Source organism: Berghia stephanieae, chromosome 4 (genome assembly GCF_034508935.2).
Source record: "Berghia stephanieae isolate SIO BIC M18660-M18661 chromosome 4, UCSD_Bste_1.3, whole genome shotgun sequence".
Classification (NCBI taxonomy): domain Eukaryota; kingdom Metazoa; phylum Mollusca; class Gastropoda; order Nudibranchia; family Aeolidiidae; genus Berghia; species Berghia stephanieae.
The window spans coordinates 37,221,599-37,242,318 of NC_088363.1; the positions used below are offsets into that span (position 1 = coordinate 37,221,599).

The 20,720-nt window shown below is 35.5% G+C and overlaps 1 protein-coding gene across 1 annotated transcript; it reads right to left on the reverse strand.

Moving 5' to 3' along the window:
* Positions 1 to 10,092: 10,092 nt before the first annotated feature.
* LOC144971760 (uncharacterized) lies at positions 10,093 to 19,625 on the reverse strand. Its single transcript, XM_078912834.1, has 4 exons — positions 19,595 to 19,625; positions 18,348 to 18,437; positions 17,745 to 17,758; positions 10,093 to 10,539 (listed from the first exon to the last, which is right to left on the reverse strand). The coding sequence occupies exons 1-4, from the start codon at positions 19,623 to 19,625 to the stop codon at positions 10,324 to 10,326; spliced, it is 351 nt and encodes a 116-aa protein (XP_078768960.1). The 3' UTR covers positions 10,093 to 10,323.
* Positions 19,626 to 20,720: the final 1,095 nt, after the last annotated feature.

The window sequence follows — 20,720 nt, forward strand, 5'->3', positions numbered from 1 at the left end:
CATACATTTCAAACAATAACCCATTAGAGAAGAGGGGTCATGCCTTCACCATAGATCATTGTCATTGCGATCATTATGGTGTAGTAAATTTTGAAATTTACCCCGTATAATGGAATCGTCCAAGGCGTGCGCCTCCTGTTCCCCCATCTCACACACGAAAGGGCGGTTTGGGAAGTGGAGGTTGGTGGTCGTCTGCCTTTATGGTCGTCTGTGTCGTTTAGTGTATGGCAAAGGGGGGTGGGTGCGATTAATTAAGTGGGATGGGTGGTGATTGGTGGAAGATAGGCAACCGAAGCAACGAATCGCTGGGGAAGTAGTAGGCTATGGCGCGAGACCGTAGGACCGTGGTCCTTGCAAGGACCGCCCCGCACTAGTTGAAAGGTGATAAGAAGTGAGGACCGCCGCCGATCTTCCCCTCTGGGACCGATCTTCGGTTCACAGCTAAAAGACCGTCGGACCGCGGTCCGGACCGGTCTTCAGCGCGGCACTACTCCATTTCTCGTCTCTTAGCATGTCCAAATCATTTCAATCTAGGTTCTCATCTTTATTGATACATTTTTCACTTCAGTCAACCTTCGAATTTGTTCATTTCTCACTTTATCTTTTCTTGTCCAGCCAAGTGACCATCTCAACGTCCTCATTTCTGCCACGTTAATTTCTTTATCTTGTTTCTTTGTTATATCTGCTGTCTCTAATCCATATAATATTGCTATATATTTTCCCCTCAGCTTTGCAGAAATTCGTTTGTCACATAGAACTCCAGTTACCTTTCTCCATTTATTCCAGTCTGCCTAGATCCTTTTCTTAAACTTCCATCTCATTGTCCCAACATCCTTGTACAACATCTAACATGTTGAAATTAAACCTAACTAAACATAACTTCTAAAATTGATACTTATTATGAGGGTCATTAGATAGGATGGCCTGGGATTAGAAAAAAATAAAAAATTATTAGGGTCTACAATTTCATAGGATTTCATAGTTCAGTTTTGAATTTATATTACTCTTTATAGTAGCTGTGCAAAATCATCATTAGATTTGCGAACAAAACATTATATCAGTGATAGAGTATTAACCAGATTATTACATAAATCAGTTTAAATCAAATTCAACATCACTTCCTGGAGTAAAAGAACTCAATTTTAATTTATTCCCTAATTTGAAACGTGAATCGCCGTTGGAATCCAAATTAATTCCCGTTTCTGCAGGTTTTCCTGTATTTTGTGAGAATAGTTTGCTTGCTATGCGTGGATCATATACTTTTTGCCAATTTGAATATGACTTAGCTACCCACTTATGGCTTGATAAACATAGGTTTGGCTTTTTAAATAATGGCAAAATGAGGATTCTTATCCGGATCTTTATTGAATCTGTTGCAAGCGCCGTAAAACCCTTAAAATCAAAAAACAATTATTGAATCTGAAGCTCTAGCTAAATGCAGCGACTGGACTCTGAGTTTTCGACTATGAATATGTTATGACTTTTCAACATTATATCTGTAATTATATTCTTTTTTTTTTTGTCATGTTATGACACAAATCGGTGACTTGTCAACTCAAAACATTAATAGATATGAAAATTTTGATGCCGTAAATAATAAATGAACAAAAAACAATTATTACCAAACATGTTGTATGAATTAAAAGTTGAATATTTTCTTGGCTGAAGCACTGGGGTATAAATACATTTTTATTCAACTAAAATTGAATACGTGTTTCTCACCTAACCTCTGAAGAAAAAAAATAAAAAGAGAGGAAATCAAACTAAGTACTGGTTTCCAATATTCTTATGTTAATCTTATTACAAAGCCCCTCTCTATTGAGATTTTATGGATTCAAAGGGATCCTATATTTGATCTTAATACATTTCTCCATACCAGCGTTGACATTTTAAAGTCGTTTTGAGGAAACTTTGTCACCTTTTTAATTTGCCTTCGTTGATTGTTACCATTTTTTCATAAGAAATTGTTTTATTATAATTGTAGTTCATGTTTATTTATTTTTGGTTGTCATATACTGCATTCATTTTCAAATTTAAAATGATTTTCTGACTGATTTATTTTGTTGATTCATTTTAAAGGCAAATCCTTGTTGGATGGCGCCTTCCAAATAGCTTGACAGAACTCTTCTGTTTTTTTTACTGTGTATACGTTCTCCATCTGTGGTTGTTCTCTCTATCCAGTCTGTTATGTCTTGAGACCACCTACCTCTGCTGACTGTTGTGTTCTACATCGGTTCACACACATGTAATCATTCTATCGTATTGCTACATTTGTCCTTTTCATGCGGTTTTGTATCCTACTTCGGGTTGGGTATTTTGACTTGCCAAGGTGGGTCGAGTAGGACCTCTTGAAGTGTCTTTTTCCCCCCTTTATCCTTTTCCCCTTTATTGTATTCTGTCCTTGACCTTCAATGGCATTGTTCGGTTTTGTCCTAGCCAGTTTGGGATCCTGTTGTAAAAAAACAGTCAAATATATTAGTTCCCTCTCTGGGAGATATTTTTCCTTCTAAATTTGTTTGTTATATGCTGTTATATATATAACTTCAAAGGATCCCGAGCTTGTGTCTGTAGGACTTTAGGTGGTCTCAAATCATACACACAGAATGCTTCTGAAATCTTTTTCTGTTCCTTGTTTCAACTAATCCTTTGTCTTTTTTTTTCTTTTTTGCTTTATTCCAATTTCTGGGGGTCCTGATAGTTCAGTTACAATAGACTAGCGTCCTATCCAAAGGACAGCAAGCAATTGCTATTGTCCTTTTTATGCTATGGAAACTGGGATAAACTCCGGCTCTGTGGGCCTAAAGGCTCTGTAGGACTTCTACTTATTCCCTTATCCGTCTTTCTATTGGCGCTTAAAAGACCTGTATTTGTTTCAAGCGCCGTACAATTGCCAAAAACTAATTGGGAAATTGATCTTCTCCTGCTGGCTGTTGCATTCTATATATGTTCACACACAGTTATTGTTTTTGGGAGATGTTATTTTTTCCATGTAAATTATCTCATTGTATGCACTGTTATATTTGTTGTTTTGAATATATGATGTATGCATTTGAATGTGTTCCTCTTTGTGGTATCCTGTACTTGTGTCGTGATGAGACTTCTAGATCATCTCAACTTACACAGATTGTGTACTCTTGGCATCTTCATCTGTTCTTTATTTGAACTATTCTCCCTGGTCTTACTTTTTCTCGTGTGATTTCAAATGTACATAGAATTAGATATCCCATTTATTTCTTGCGTTCATTTTTTCCCCTGCTCTTGGCGGGATCCTTATCTATACAATACCTCTTTTGCGATATGTTTTTTTTTTCTTGTAACTCTCTGTAAATCTCTCTCTGAACAAGTGTGTGTGAAAGAAAAATACACATCTCGACCGGGTATCTTGATTTGTAAAACTCTGTAACTTTTCTGCTGTATTGCAAGTACTGTATTCCAAATCTAATTGTCCTTTTCTATACAGTATTTTCGTCCTTGCCATAGACGCTGACATGAGTTTTAAGTCTGACAAACGCTATAAAAAACAAATTTGCTTTGTGACTTTGTTCTGGAATGAGACCATTTGGATAGGCAAAAGATCTCGACTTGGTTGGAGAACTGGGTGTGAACACGTTATTTTTAGTTCTTGGTAAATTTTATATTGATTTTTGGAGATTAAGCCTATTCAAAGGCTGTTAATTTTTCTCAAAAAGCCTTTCTTGTCTTGTCTGATTTTATTTTTTTTACTACAATCTTGTAAGCAGTTTTCGTTGATAGCTTTGCAATGATATTAGATGACGTAATCCGTGTATTCTCTTATCACTCAGAACCATTTTTTTGTAAGATATGTTTACTCAATTTTAAATTTCTATGACTGTAATGACTGATTCCCTTGTGTGTTTTGAAGGGAATAGATTTGTTTTAATGATATTTGCTTACTTTTCTGTTTTAACATGAAAATAGGCATGTGTTACAATTCCTGTTGTGGTCACATAATTTTGTGTACAGGTCCCAATCCTTAATAATGCAGACACATTTCAGGAGGGAAATTGTGGAATACTTGCATTGTAAATATTAGTATACAGATGCATTCATTATGAAAGATATTGGTCTGACAATGTTGTATTGTTATCCATATTTGCAATCCAACCAAAATCTTACTATTGATGTACTGCCCTAACCAACAAAAGAACAGTATCTCTCAAAAAATCATAAAATCACTTTTTTTTACTAAATCGAATCTCTGGGACATAGGAAAGCTTACAAAGTTGTCAGAATGATCATAACTCAAATATTTTTGAAATTAGAGGCAATTAAAAATTTGCTTGAAACAGTATCCTATTTCAACCCCATCGTTAACCAACAAAAGGACAGTATCTCCGACGGCCGTAGTCCGCCCCGTAAATATTGACGGTGTCCGTGAGCATGCGGTGGCGTCAACGAGTGGCGTGACGAAGATGCCGCCGTATGGCGAGCAATACCATGCGAAACTGTTGGTGACGATTTGATTGGTTGACGCATAAGTCGCCAACGCCAATGACGTCATCCGTAACATGACATAATAGAAGAGCACTGTAACTTTCTATCGCGTTGTTGTTTACATGAGGAGAGAGAGAGAGAGAGAGAGAGAGAGAGAGAGAGAGAGAGAGAGAGAGAGAGAGAGAGAGAGAGAGACTGGAATACAGAGAGAGAGAAACACAGAGAGAGAGAGAGAGAAACACACACACACACACACACACACAGAGAGAGAGAGAGAGAGAGAGAGAGAGAGAGAGAGAGTCAGTAACAAACAGAGAGAGAGAGAGAGATGGATGCAGAGAGATATATTTTTAAAAATAAATAAATAAATAAGAGAGAGAGAGAAGAGAGAGAGGGAGCGAGAGAGAGAGAGAGAGAGAGAGCGTTTTAACGTGAATTCATTGGGAATGGGAGGGAGGGTGGGGTCTTTTGAGACAATAAACAATGTGAGTGAACCATTGTCTACTATATAAGAAGTCACTGGAGTGAACCAAAGAAAAAGGGGAGGAGAGTTTAATAGCTGACAATTGACCACAAGGGGTTGTGATAACGAGTGGCAGGTCTAAATAACTCGACGTTGCAGCTCAAACAAGAAGATTCAATTATATGATTTCATGTAAGTCATTACAAATTCAGCCCAACCCGCTCCTCTTCAAGCTGTCATCTGACTCAAAATGGAAACAATGTAACACATGATTTGACCAGTCCCATTTTTAAAATTGCAATCTCATTGGTCAATATGTTTCCCATCATTGATTGACTTTGACTTCTTTTGAAACGAAGGGCTTTCTAATACTATCCCTACCTATTCTTTGCTCCACCCCCTCCCTCCTTTTCCCCGTTTGTTTATCTACCTGTCTCGCTCGCTCTCTTTGTCTCCCTCGTGTTTCTTTCACACATACAACCACACACATAAACACACACACACACAGACACACACACACACACATATTTATATCTTTATTCTATTTAGCTCCCGCCCTCTACAATGCACAAGCTCTCTCTCTCTCTCTCTCTCTCTCTCTCTCTCTCTCTCTCTCTCTCTCTCTCTCTTTCTTTTCTTTTCTTCCCCCCCTCCCCACCCCCCGTTCGGGGCGGAGGGTCACATAATTAATATATAATAATAATAATAATAATGATAATAATAATAATAATAATAATAATAATAATAATAATATAATAATAATAATAATAATATAATAATAATAATAATAATAATAATAATAATAATAATAATAATAATAAATAAATAAATAAATAAATTACCGTGTAAAATGTCAAAAATTAACTCCCTTAGTCTAACCGCATACTCTATATAGAATCAAACGAATGACCTTCACATCCGACAGCAGTAGTGACATACCACAACGCGTATGTTTGACCCAGCGACATCTAAGTTTGACCTCTCCGTTGGATGTTAAAAGTGGAAATTCCTGCTTTTAACAACTGTTTGGATTGCAGTTCTTATATCTTTGACTAAATTATGCGCCCGTGATTAAAGACTAAATTGCTGCAGACACTGAGTTCAAAATCAATCTAATCTATGACAAAAGTTGTAAATATTCACGTATTACTTTCCACCAGATCAACATATCAAGCTAGCTATTTAGTGGCTGATTGGTGGGCAGAGGGGCTTTATAAACAAGTAATAAAAAATGAGAAAAAAAAAAACAGAAAGCAAAACCATTACAAAACTTTATACAGCTGGCAATAAAAAACTGATCCCCTTGCTTGTTGGTCGGATGCTCAACCAAACGTCTAACTTAAGTATACTTATTTTTCATTCATTTCAACTAATTAGTGTGTGTGTGTATGTGTGTGTGTGTGTGTGTGTGCGTTTGTGTGTGTGTATGGGTGTCGGTGTGACTGTCTGTCCAGGCGTTTTTTGTTTAGTTGTTTTTTGGGGTTTTTTTTGTGTTTTTCTTTTTCATCGTTTTCATATCTCTCATTTTCCACACATCCTTCTATTTTTTGTCCAAACTTTTGGAGAAGGTAGTACTGACACAATTATCTCATCTTAAGAACAACAGTTGAGTCAGCCTACAAACAGCAACACAGTACTGAAACGGCGCTTCTTAAAATCTTTTGTTATATAATGCGGATGCTAACAATATCAATTTATTATGCCTTTAAGATCTTTCAGATGCCTTTGACACAATTAACCATTACATTTTGTTAAGAAGACTAGAAAATAAGTTCGGCGTAAAAGGAATTGCCCTTAAATGGATTACACCATATTTACAGGATCGATGGCAGACTGTCGTGGTGAATGGTATTCAGTCAGAACAAGTTTTACTAAACTTTGGAGTGCGTTCTTGGCCTTGTCCTTTTTTTTTCTGTATAAGCACCCCTTTCTCGTGTGATATCCAGATTCAATCTGAGTTATCATTTTAATGTTGGTGATACGCAAATTTATGATTCAGTACCCCTAAGTAATTTACAATTCTTAATACAACGAATTTCGAGCTGTTTTATGAGATTAAATCTTGAATGTACCATAACAAGTTAAAATTAAATGATAGTAAATGATAGTAAAACTGAGATTTTAATGTGTGGAAGGCAAATAATTCACCTATTACTCTCGGAAATAGCACAACAGAATTTTCAAATAAATCAAAAAACCTTAGCGTCATCATTGATAAACACATTTCCATAACAAGCTGCTACGTGAATAACACCATACAATCTATGTACATAGAAATGAATAAAATAAGCAAAATTCGTAATTTAATGTAGCAGAACTTTTAATTAATTCCCTTGTTTTATCTAAATTGTACTATTGTAACTCCCTGTGGGCGAAATTAGCTAAAGACAAAATATTTTTTTTGTTCATCTTATTAGCTCATAATTTGGGCACCTTTTTAAATTTAGTAAGAATGATGTCGCCTATTTCATTCAGTATAAATGTACCAACAGATTTCGTTCCATTTCATGCTTTTCGTTTCCTATGACAATGAAGATATTGATTTTAAAACAAAAAGGTATGTGTGTTGTACGTGTTGGGGGCGGGGGAAGGGGGACATTCCCTATTTTCCAGCTATTCTTAGGTTTAATTCACTATCACTCACTCACCCAAATATCGTTGTACAATGACAAAACCCTGATACACAATTAAAGTCTAATTTACAAGATAGCCAAAATCATCAATAAGCGTAAATTAAAGCTATTATGCTTAATAAAAATAGACTCATCTTGAAAAAGGAGTCAGGGTCTAAAGATTGAGGAATAGTCTAATGTAGTAATATTATATCAGAGGCACCGCCTACAAACTTGACGGAGATAATTTATTCATTCCCCTCACGCCAGGTCAACCACACTTAGCCTTGCCTCTCACTCGTCCGTGATGGCGAGTGCTCGCCATCGCTGACGTAAAACGTTTGTCGATCGAGTTATTCGTATTTTGCTATATTCTTAACTGAGATACTGTTCTTTTGGTGAATACGGACGAGGCATTTTGCGTTGCGGTTAACCAGGGTGAACAGTATGTGAGACGGTCGTATAAGATACTGTCCTTTTGTTGGTTACAGGTAGAGTTATTTGCTTGGCTTTAACCAAGAAAGAACAGTATCTCAAAATATTACGCAACATATTACGTCAATGAAATCGCCGACTAACAGAAAAACGCAATTTGTCATTAGCTATCATTTAATGTTAGAAGACTTCCACTATGTAATAAAATTAAAGAGTTATGAATGAAAAAACTAAATGTGTCGATTGCGGCAAAACTGGTTGGATCTGGGTCAGCCCAGATACTGTCCTTTTGTTGGTTAGGGCAGTGTACATGAGTATGAATGCTGTATTAAAATTGAGAACTCAACATTGTGTTCTTTGGCTTGAATTTAAAGATTCACGTGTTCAATTTTTCATTCTTGAATTCTTTAGGATGGGGAAGGGGAGGGAGGAGAATTGTCCTTCTCCAGCTGACTGTTGTGTTCCACGTCCGTTCTCATCTTTCCTATTTCTTTATTTTTCCCCGGATGGGGTCTTCTGACCTCCCATGGTGGAAAGAGAGGTCACTCACTGTGTCTTTTATCTCTTATCTCTTTCCCTTTCCATGTTGCTCTCTCATGGTGACCAGGAGGTCACTTGCTGTGTCTTCTATTCCCCCTTTATATGTTTTATGAGTTGCTTTATGTCTTTGCCTTTGTCTTGGAATGGGTTCACTTGGTTCTGTCCTGATTCTCTCCGGAATCCTTGGCTGAGAGGGAAATAATCAAAAGTATGCAAGGATTTTCATTGTAAATCATCTCTCTTTTATGGACTGATCGTTAAATTTTTGTGTTGAAAATATCTTTTAAACATTTGAATGAGACTTTTAGGTACATTGATGGTATGCTTTTGGAACCTCTTGGATACTTTAATTTTTTAACTATCCCATTTCTTTCCTTTTTTTATTACTGGCGCTGATATAACCTAAATGTTTTGCAAGCGCCATGAAACCCTTTTTCTGGATTGAGATTGCTTGGTGTTTTTTCCCTGGTTATGTCCGGAATCTTTAGCTGGGAGGGAGACTGTCAAATATATAGTACCCTTTTAAAGATATATTTTATTCCATTGTTAATCATCTCACTAACAATGGAATAAAATATATCTTTAAAAGGGCCTTGAATCATATACCTATGATGTTCGCATGGGTGTACGATCCGATAGTGATGTCGTTTCTTCTTCTCTTTACTAGCCTATCCTGCTTCTTTGGTTTGTGATTGTATTTTTGACAGGGGATATTTTTTTTCTGTAAATCTTCTGCCTGTTTGTTCTTGGTTATTTATAATTTAGCTTATGATATCTTTAGGTTATGATTTTGATTTACATTTGTACTATTTTTGTTAGATTGCTTGTTTTTTTGTTTCAGCGGTCTCTCATATAACCTCAATTGTGTTGGAAGAGACCTAAAGCAACAAACAACAACAATCATCTCACTGTTATTGTTGTGTGCTCCTATCATTATTAGTTTTGGATGGTTGGCTATGTGGTCTTCAGATTGGAAGGCACAGGGCTCGATTCCTACTCTGAGCGGCGTATAGTTGAATCCTTAGAAAAGCTCTCTACTCACATTCTCTCACCGTACTCGGGTGTACAATGAGTACATGGCTCTTAACAACGTTGTTTCTGTCCGAAATAATTGTATTAATGCCTAACCGGCGTTATATATCGTCCTACTTGTTGCTGTTGGCAAGGGACCCACTATAAAGCCCTTAGAGCGTGCTTAGAGGATACTGCGCTATTATATTATAGTGGTCAGAAGTAATTTTATTTTGTCAACCCCAGGAATGTCTTGGTGGATTTCGTTCCATGTCATGCATTAATCCTGTGAGTAGCATTATGTGTATAGTAACATGCTATGATAGGGACACGATATGATGGTGTATACATCTACTGATAATTTGCATAAGACATCTGTTTTTCCTTTAATATTCATTGTGTTAACCAGTAAAACTTTTGGCAAAAACTCTCAAACCTGGGACCTCACATGGGTCCTTTAAAAAAACAAACCAATAAACGTTCAAAGCATGACATCTACTATATATATATATATATATATATATATATATATATATATATATATATATATATATATATGTATATATTGTCGTTTTACAGTCGTCAGAGATGTAACTCGTGAATATCCTTCACTAACGCACTCATACGAATATCAAACGGAAACACTTTTCTCATACTTTCCCTTCGCTATTCATATCAGAATGTTTGTTAAAAAATATTTAAAAGTTAACCACATTTCGATTGGTTGAGTTGACAGAGTAAAAGAAAGAAACAAAAGCACCTGCATCCGTCCGGTCGAGAATCGTAAATCAATTAATTATCAATATTTTATTTGGACTCGTCAGAACTTGGTCTTCTGGCGTATTTCCTGTCCTTTCCAAATCCATTGTCTTTACTGTCGCTACTATCTCCACCATTGTCTACCATGTTGTCATCATCTGCCACCAGGCTATTACTTCCGCTACTACTGCTACCTCCGTTTCCACCGTCTGGTCTGGGTCTGGTGGTGGTGGTGGTGGTCGTGGTGGTAGTTATCGTCAAAACCTGAAAGAGAATCAAGCCAATAAGTTGAAGTTTCAGTACATTTACATCTCTCAAGCTATTTTACCAGTTAATTGCAAAGTCACGTGTTTAAAATTTGGCCAAAACACGCACCCTTCAAAAATCGATCGATATAAATGACCATCATCTTGGCAAAAACTCTCAAACCTGAGACCTTGCGATGTATATATATATATATATATATATATATATATATATATATATATATATATAAAATATAAAATATAAATTGTCACTCACTTATATATGGCCAAGATGTTATGTGTGTGTGTGTGTATGTGTGTGTGTGTGTGTGTGAGTGACTATCTATCTATCTATATATATATATATATATATATATATATATATATCATTTCGTGTTTGATAGAAGATAGATGCCTTATAGTCATAACTTTAGACTCTGACCCGGCTACTTATCACGAATTTCAGACTGCATATAATATAATAATAATAATAATAATAATAATAATAATAATAATAATAATAATAATAATAATAATAATAATAATAATAATAATAATACTTTATTGCATCCCAAAAAAGAAATTTTTTGTACAGACGTGTTATAATTTACACATAAGATAAAAATACAATGGAAATAGGATGTATATATATAAAAAAGGAGCAGCTCTATAACCAGAGCTGCGCTTTATAATATGAATAATTTCAAACACTGTAAAATAGTTAAAACTGTCACTATAAATTGAAAATTAAAAAGATTGCAAAACAAATAAATTAATAAATTAATATTTATATTTTTAAAAAGTAAAAATGAGAAATAATTATATAAAATGATTATTGCTTGTTGTTATAAAGCCTAATACTGGACGGCAGAAAAGATTTTCGGTGTCTCTCTGTTTTCGTTGAAATAGAGAAAGGGCGACCACTTCTTTCTGACATAATAATTGATGGTCTTAGTGGATGATACTGGTCATGTAATATTTTAGTTATTTTATTTATACAAAATTTCTCGTATAAAAGATCTACATCGTCAACATCATTTATATAGCGTTTAATAGATTTTTTAATATTTGAATTTATTTTGTTCCTTTCCACTGCTAAGCAATTGCCTCCCCAAGCTGTTATACAAAATGACAAAACACTTTCGATTACTGCTCTATAAAATAATGTGCAGAGGGTTTTATCTATTCTAAAATGAGAGAGTTTTGATAAAAAATATGTACGTCTGCACATCTTATGCCTAATTATTTTCAAGTGTTCATCCCACTTGAGCCTGTCATCAATCGTTACACCAAGGTATTTGTAGTGAGGAACTCGCTGGACGAATTGGTCCTTTAATTTTAACGGTTCTATCGGTTCCTTCACTCTCCTAAAGTCAATCACTAGCTCCTTTGTCTTGCTTATGTTAAGCTCTAGGTGGTGGGCATCACACCAAGACACAAATCTATCAATTTCTTGCCTATAAGCCAATTCGTTGCCATTTGTTATGAGGCCTTGAAGAGCGGTGTCATCTGCAAACTTTATTAAAGGTACACTCAGGTTTTGACTTCTACAGTCATTCGTGTATATTGTGAATAATACAGGGGACAATACACAACCCTGAGGAGCACCAGTATTTGTAGTTATACAGGAAGATTTGTTTTGTCCTAATTGAACATATTGTGCTCTCTCCGTAAGAAATTCGAGCACCCAAGCAATTATATACTTGTTTAAATTCAGACTAGTCAATTTTTGAACAACCAACTGAGGTTGCATTGTATTGAACGCTGAAGAAAAATCTGCAAAAAGCAATCTGCAGGCCTAGAAGTGATTCAGGAAAATATTTTTCCCTGCTTTTTCCCGGTTTTTTCCTGGTTTTTTCCTGGCTCTAGGGAAAATTTTAAGGTAGTAATTTTCAAGCATATTCATCAATTCTAGACCAGTTACCACTACCTATATATATATAGTACATATTACTATAACAAGCCATCCAGTATCTAAGCCTACACCATCCGTGGGGGGAAAAAAAGGAAGAGAAAAAAGAGAGAGAGAGAGAGAGAGAGAGAGAGAGAGAGAGAGAGAGAGAGAGAGAGAGAGAGAGAGAGAGAGAGAGAGAGAGAGAGAGAGAGAGAGAGAGAGAGAGAAGAGAGAGAGATGTGAGTGAAAAAGAGAGTGGCTGAGACTGAGAGAAAGAAATATATTGACTCTGGCTATGAATACTTGGACGTATTCCTGTAAAGTCTAGGCCTCCTACAACATGCAAAAAAATATTTTAAAAAAAAAAGAGAGAGAGAGAGAGAGAGAGAGAGAGAGAGAGAGAGAGAGAGAGGAGAGAGAGAGAGAGAGAGAGAGAGAGAGAGAAAAGAGACAAAGAGAAGAGAAATCAATAGAGAGAAAAAAGACATTTGAATATTACTATGAGTCTATGAGTAGGTACTTTGGTAAACGTCCATTTGGCCCTCCAGCAGGGAGCCGATAAATGGGCTAGTGGCTGTGACCCGATTTTTTGGACTTTTGAGTGATGGGTCTCAGAAAAAGTTCCATCGATTTTTTGTTTATGGATGGATTTTAATGATTGATGTCTTATTTTCTTCAGGTGAAATTACTCTATCGTTTGGTGTAGTTTATATAAAAATCAATGACAATTTAGTATAACTTTTGATTATGGATAAAATAGGGTATAATTTAGCATTGGATAATTAAAAGATTAGAACTTGGTAAATCAAAATTTCATGCTGGCTCGTTTATTTAACATCTTAACTTTTATATAAAATCAAATTCAGGGCAAAGTTGTATACCGCATCCATGAAATTCGTTCCAGCAAAATCCTTACTCAAATCTTAGCGGCCATTTTAGACCAGTTTTGAAATCCAAATGGTGGTTACTACCGGAAATGCAACACTTTTCAGGTCACAAAGTCCGTCAGTAAATAACAAAGGCAAATAGAAGACCATTTTTCAGCATTTAAACCAACATAACTTTTCTTCTGCTTATCTGATTTTCACAATTTTTGTATCATTAGAATCGTGTTGAAAAGCACTTTAAAATGATATAGGTTTCATTGAGCTCAATCCAATTTGAATTTTTTACCAAAGTACCTACTATGAGAGAGAAAGTAGCGTCCAAAGACGTGTGGCCTACTTATTGAATTGCACATGAATGAAATAAAGCTAGTTAATCTAGAGACAGACAAAACAAACTTAGTACAAATTACAATGAGTAAACGACCTTAATCTGCCATCTCCAAATAATTGAATAACAAGTCACGAAAATTCATTAAAGTAGCCCAAGGACGTCGACCGTCTTTCTTAGCTTGGCTAACAATCGCATTCATGACCAAGTCAAAAACACAAAAAAAAAAAAAAAAACACACACTCACACACACACACTACTAAGATGAGGGGAGGGATGTGTGTTTCTAGCACTCTTGTCTTGTCGACAATGATGAGTCACAGGCTATCTAACCGAACCGGCTGGTCGAAACAAAGACGCTTCTCGCCGTCGATGTATTACGCTATTGTTGTGCAAGTGGCAAGGAATATAACACCTTTTTGAGTAGGCCTAAAAGCTAAATTCTAAAAGTAAAAAATATAATTCTGAGGAATTTGAAAGTCACATTGTTGAAATCGGCTTGAAAAAAGAAGAACATTGGTCTTTGTTTCATAAAAATCGGTTGAAAACCAACTGTTTTACGAATAAATTCGATTTTAAAAATTGCTTTTGTTTATTTTCGATTTTTTTAGCAACTTTTTTATTTACCGGCCGATTTTCTTGATTTTTATATCATTATTTATATCTCAATGAGACGAGATCAGTGATATACTTTGTTTGTTTCAAATGTAACTACAACATAATTTGGTTTTTTTACTTATCAACCGTGCCTGGATAATTTATTCAACAACTGACGCAACTATCCCATTGCCGTCTTCCAGTGTTTCAGCGATGACTCTAAACCACTATAATTACGTCATGCACAGGAAACATGGTAATAGTCTGTGTACTCTACGAATGCGGACCGGACTTTTCTGATTGGGTCGATCGTCATAACATAGGCCTAGTTGTGTGAGGAAACCATAAGAGGCTGCTGCCATGCTCTAAGCCGATCGTTCGCAAGTTGGGTAATGATTATGCGGAAGAATACATGCTGGGTTGTTGTTCACCTAAATTTTTGTCACGGCTTTTTCCCGGCCCCAGACAATTTTCACCGATTTTCCCGGCTTTTCCCGGTCGGGAAATTTCAAAATAAAGTTCCCGGCTTTTCCCGGTTTTCCCGGCCCACTTCGAGGCCTGAATCTGCAATAGCTCCTAGCGTGATCTAGATGCCTGTAGATGTTGTTTGTAAACAGCAAAATGGCATCCTCTACGCCACGTCCTGGTTTGTAAGCAAATTGATGACTATCACTCAATGGTATAAACTGATTCCTAATTTTAACAAGAACAAGTTTTTCTAAAGATTTCATGACTATTGAAGTCAGTGCAACAGGTCTGAGATCGTTCATAGTTTCAAGTTTTTCTTTTTTTGGAACAGGAATAATTTTTGAAGTTTTCCAGATTTCAGGGATCGAAACGCATTGGAGGGACCAGTTAAAAATATGTGTATAAATGGGGGAAAGCTGGTAGGCACATTCTTTTAATAGTTTTCCTTTCAATCCATCCGGCCCAGCAGCCTTCCTCTCGTTTAGTTTCGAAAATACGAATCTCGTTTCCTCTTCACTGACCTCAATAGTCATTTCATCTTCCAAAGCCCTGTCTAATTTATGTTTTTCATTTTCAATATCAAATGTGTTTGCTGTGTCGAAACGTGAATAAAATTTATTTAAAGTTTCAATTTCGATATCTTCTGATATAATCGTGGGCTTTGGATTATAGTTCACAGCAGTTTTAAGCCCCCGCCACGTGTCCCGTATATCCCCAGAAGAAAAGCATTTTTCAATTTTATTTTTGTACTTATCTCTACAACTAGATATTACCCTCTTTATCCTTTTTTGTTTTGTTTTCAGATCTTTTTTGTTTCCACTAGTATAGAGAGTTTTCTTTTGGTTCAATAAAAGTTTTAGATCTTTTGTTATCCAAGGCTTGTTGTTAGGATAATATTTTTTTTTTTTTTACAAGACACTAGCTGTTCACAGAATTTTAAATACTCACTCACACAGTCATTCAGCTCATCCACACTATCACATGATTCGATAAAAACATTCCAGTCAGTGCATTCAAAACAACCACGCAAATCTTCACACACACTTCCGTTCCAGATCTGTACACTTTTCTTTACTGGTTTTACACGTTAAAAAACAGGGCGGTAGGTGGGGAGAAGCAAGAGCATGCAGTGGTCAGATAAACCTAATGGGGCACGGGGTAAACATTTATAACTATTTTTAATATTACACAGGAATAAATCTAATGTTTTTTTGTCCCTTGTCTCGCAGTCTACGTATTGATGAAGTCCCGGGAGAGTAAAATCGTTACATTGGTTAAAATCGCCAGTGACCATCAATACGGCATCGGGTGACTTAATTTGAATGTCCTGTATTTCTTTCCTCAAAATATGTTTCGCTGTGGTGTTGTCTGATGATGGTGGAATGTAGACGTTGATGATGATGACATGAGTATATTCCCGGGGTAGATAATATGGTCGTGACGAAACAGTAATAAATTCAATATAATCGTCACAATACATTTTCTTTATCTGACAGTTATTGGGGTGGCACCATTTGTTGTTAATATATGTGCACACCCCACCCCCAGTTCGTTTATTTACATTAGTCCGATCTCCTCGAAATAGTGAATATTGTTCAATATTAAAACATGATGATGGTATATGAGGAGATAGCCAAGTCTCTGTTAACGCTATTATGGAGGCTTGACGATAGTCACTATTAAAACGACACAGTGAAAACAGTTCATCAATTTTATTTTTCAGTGATCTTACATTACCTGTCACTACACAGGGTAAAAATGGACGAAAAGGCCGTCTGTTAAATTTTGTTTTTATTCCTCCTTTTCTCCCTCTCTTTCTTACTTTAATAAACGATGTGTCAATAGTGGGTGGTGGGGGTGACACGGGTTGGAGGGATCGGAGAGTCTCTGGAGTATAAGTTATCGATAGGCTTATTTTGGCAGCAAAATCACAGGCTAAAACACCATTTATGCTTATAAATATACTAATAAATATAAAAATCAGGAACAATATATACTTCACATCCATTTTGAATAAAAATTAGGCGTAAATTCCGACGATTGAATGATAAATGGATAAAAATATGTGTAGAAAATAGGTAAACATTCACAACACGTCTGTTGTCGCCGGAAGCCAGCGCCATATGTATTTCAAAACCCTTTAACATCCTTTGCTCGGCATAATTAAGTTCGGTTTTCATTAAATGAAGGTGGGTGATTTGATAGCTTACCGCATTGTTAGGCCAGTCAGCAGTTTGAAGATTTTGGGTTGAGTATAGAGCAGTAAAGTTAGGTGCCCCAAACGTAAACAATAACAAGTTGCTAGTGATTTCCGTTAGGGACCGGAATAATTTACGCACATATAGGTCTCCCAATTTTGTAGTTTGAGTTGTAGACAATACACTTTCAGTATGAAATATGTTTACATAAAATCTAACAGTTGCAGAAATATAATATAAGGCTAAATTATTATGAAAATCAGGCTCCGAATAATTCTCGTTTTGTTCACACCAGCGCAATAATTTGCTCTGGTCTAAAATAGATAGACTGTAACTTTGATAAATTTAGAAAATTTTACCTTTTGTTCCCTAAAATATCCATATCTAGACATATTTGATGCTGATCGAGTATTTATGAATATGTGTTTCTTTTGCACTAACAGCCAAATTTTAAAGGTTATTTTTTTCTATTATTTCATTGAACGTGAGCTGTCAAGACAGGAACATGTGGTTTGCCACGTGCTTCTCGACCTTTGTTTACGTTTGGGGCACCTAACTTTACTGCTCTATAGTGAGTGCCAGATGTTTTTTTATGGTGGTAACTTAAAAAAACACAAATAAACAAAACAAACACAATATTTTTGAATATCTATCCAATATCATATTTAACAGATCAAATGCTACTGTGCAAACTGATACATAAGACCTTTTATCTATAAATTGATTAAAAAAAAAAATAGTTTTCTGACAGTAATATTTTATTGTCCTTTCATCACAAATGTAAAATTACGGCAATGGAAATATATGATTGTTGAAAATATGAATTCCATATCAATTTATAAAAGTACTTACCTCACAGCAAACCTCTGAAATTGAGAGAAGAAGTACATAAGTTAGAAAATATTGTTCTTATAGAAAAAAATAATATATAAAAACAATAACGATAAGAGAAATTTGTAAAGATTATAAAAAGTTTTAAAGTATTATAACTCTACATCACAAGTTTCTGTTGACTTTTTTGGTTTCTAACATATTATATTCTCTTTTGGGTTAAATTATTTTAAAAGACGTGGCATGGTCGATCGGATATGACATTTTGTCACATTGTCCATTTCACGAGCAATACTAGATATCTAAAACTACAGCTTTACTTGTTTTCATTTTATCTTACAGATTTACTATTCGGTTGTTTCTTAGAGGGCACTAGTCTATCACAAAGTTCTTTCCGCCAGATCTAACAGACCCCGCTACCCAATCACTGTTGGGTGTTATAATGGAAATCTAAAAAAATTACGCAAAATATTGTCCATTACCACAATGTTAAACTAGGCCCAAAAATTACTTACTGATGTTAGACCTGCATATAAGTATACGTCTGTTGTTATGCATTTCATTATTGTTTGTACATAGCGTATTAAATATGAATCAACGTTGATAATTATGTAAATGACTTACGTCCAGTTTCACAAAAAGCATTCCTGTTCTCCCTGAAACTTCCAGAGCTGGCTACACATGTTCCCAGGGCGTTACCGTAACTGATACAAGCTGTAAACAAAAATAACCCAAAACAAAACAAGAAAATCAGCATCCAAAACAAACTCCTTAAATAAAGTAAAAAGTAGTCCTTAAGATCAATTAGGCCTATGAAGTCGGATTTTTATCCCAGGTTCTATAGCGTGAAACGGACATTAACAAGTGCTTGCTACCCTATTGGTACTGACGCTAGTAGAATACATTGTAAATAGTCACTGTAATCAACTTTCAAATTTAGTGGACAAGAAGCAAAAAGTAAAACAAAACAAATGTGAACTATAGGACAGGACATAATCCTATATTATCACCTCGGCTTATGAACACAAAAAAAGATCTGAAAGCAGGAAAGAAAAATAGAAAAAATAAAATTTGAGCTTTTATATAGTACAATATCCACTCAACGTGCTCAAAGCACTTTACAAGGGGTCCCTTGCCAACAGCAACACTTAACATGTAGGACGAGACATGACGCCTGTTAGGCGATATTACATTTTTTTTCGGACAGAGACAATGCTGTTAACGGCCAGGTACTCATTGTACACCTGAGTACTGTGAGAGAATGTGAGTAGAGAGCCTTTTCCAAGGACTCAACTATGCTCCGAGCGAGACTCAAACCCAAGACCTTCCGATCCGAGAGCGATTGTTATACCACAAGACCACATAGCCGCACAATTTATTTTTTTCCAAAAACATCAGCCTGCCCGGACTGGGACAACCTCTGTAAAGATAGCACGTCTGACAGGTAATCAGGAGGTCTGAGATTTGATCCCCAGCTGATTTTTTTGGTATGATTTTTTTTCTTGTATTTTTCTTTCTGGCTTTGTCTGGCATTGCTTTTTACACACTTTTCAAATCTTAAACTTGCACCAGTGTCTGCTCTCTATTTTGTCACTGATTAACTCAGCAGTTCGAATTGACATATGAGCAGAAGAAAAAAAAGATCAAATGATAAGTTGGGGTCATTTTGTCAGTAAAAATTCAGGCATGAACGTTGTTAATGACAATAAATGTATCATTTAAGACATAAGACCTTATAGAAATGAAGTTAATCGTGATTTTGCAACGTTATATTAACAGCAACAATAATCTTTTGTTTATGTTTCCTTAATAACGGTATGTGTACGTTTGGTTGAGTGGGGAGTGGGTTAATCTCTTCCCGACGAAATCACAAGCAGGAATGCCAAGGAAAGGAAGTATCATCTGAGCGTAGATTACATTGTACCGGAATGTTTGATCATCCAGACAACCTGAGGAAAACAAAATTGTCATCATCATCATCATCATCATCATCATCATCATCATCATCATCATCATCATCATCATCATCATCATCATCATCATCATCATCATCATCATCATCACGAACAACATCATTATTATCATTATCATTATCATCATCAATGTCATCATCATTTTTATCATCATCATCTTTCTCATGCTCACCAACAGTTCCTTTTTCATTTTAAATAATTATGACGCATAACTTCATTTTCTTGACATGATATGTCCTTATGCTTCATTAAAATCAAACAGAAATAAAAGAGACAACTGTATTGATTATGTCCAAATATTTCGAGAAAAAATGAAATGGAAACATTTTCTTCAAATTAAATATTGTAATACGACGACCCCCAACTTTACAAAGAATCTCAAACCTGAGAATTCAAGTACGGTTTACATGATACTATTTAAAGGCATCCAAACACAATTGTAGGCCTAGTTTAACAATGTTGTAATGGACAATATTTAGCGTATTTTTTTTTTTTTTTTTGAGATTTCCATTACAACAATGAGCCGATAATGCAAATAAATACACGTCGGTTTCAAGCAATATTATCCAGACTTACAAGTGAAACAAGACAATTTAGATTAATGTAATCAGCACAAAGTATAATCTTTACCCTTCATTTTCTTTAAATGTTATCCAATTTTGAAGTCATCGTACAAAACGTAATTTACACTTGTTAGACAATCTACGGCGTATGACAGTTTTCTCATGTCCATAAAAAAAACCCCTTTAAATTTGAGCATTTATATTGGTTGCCCATATTTAATGAACGTACTCAAAGCGCTTTACAAGGGGCCCCTAGTCAACAGCAACACTTAACATGTAGGACGAGACATGACGCCTGTTGGGCGATATTACCTTTTTCCGACAGATACAACGCTGTTTAACGACTCATTTATCATTTAACTCAACTGCGGTGATGGATTTAAGACTTCCTGTGTGGATATGTAGCCATACGCTACTACTACTACTACTACTACTACTACTACTACTACTACTACTACTAC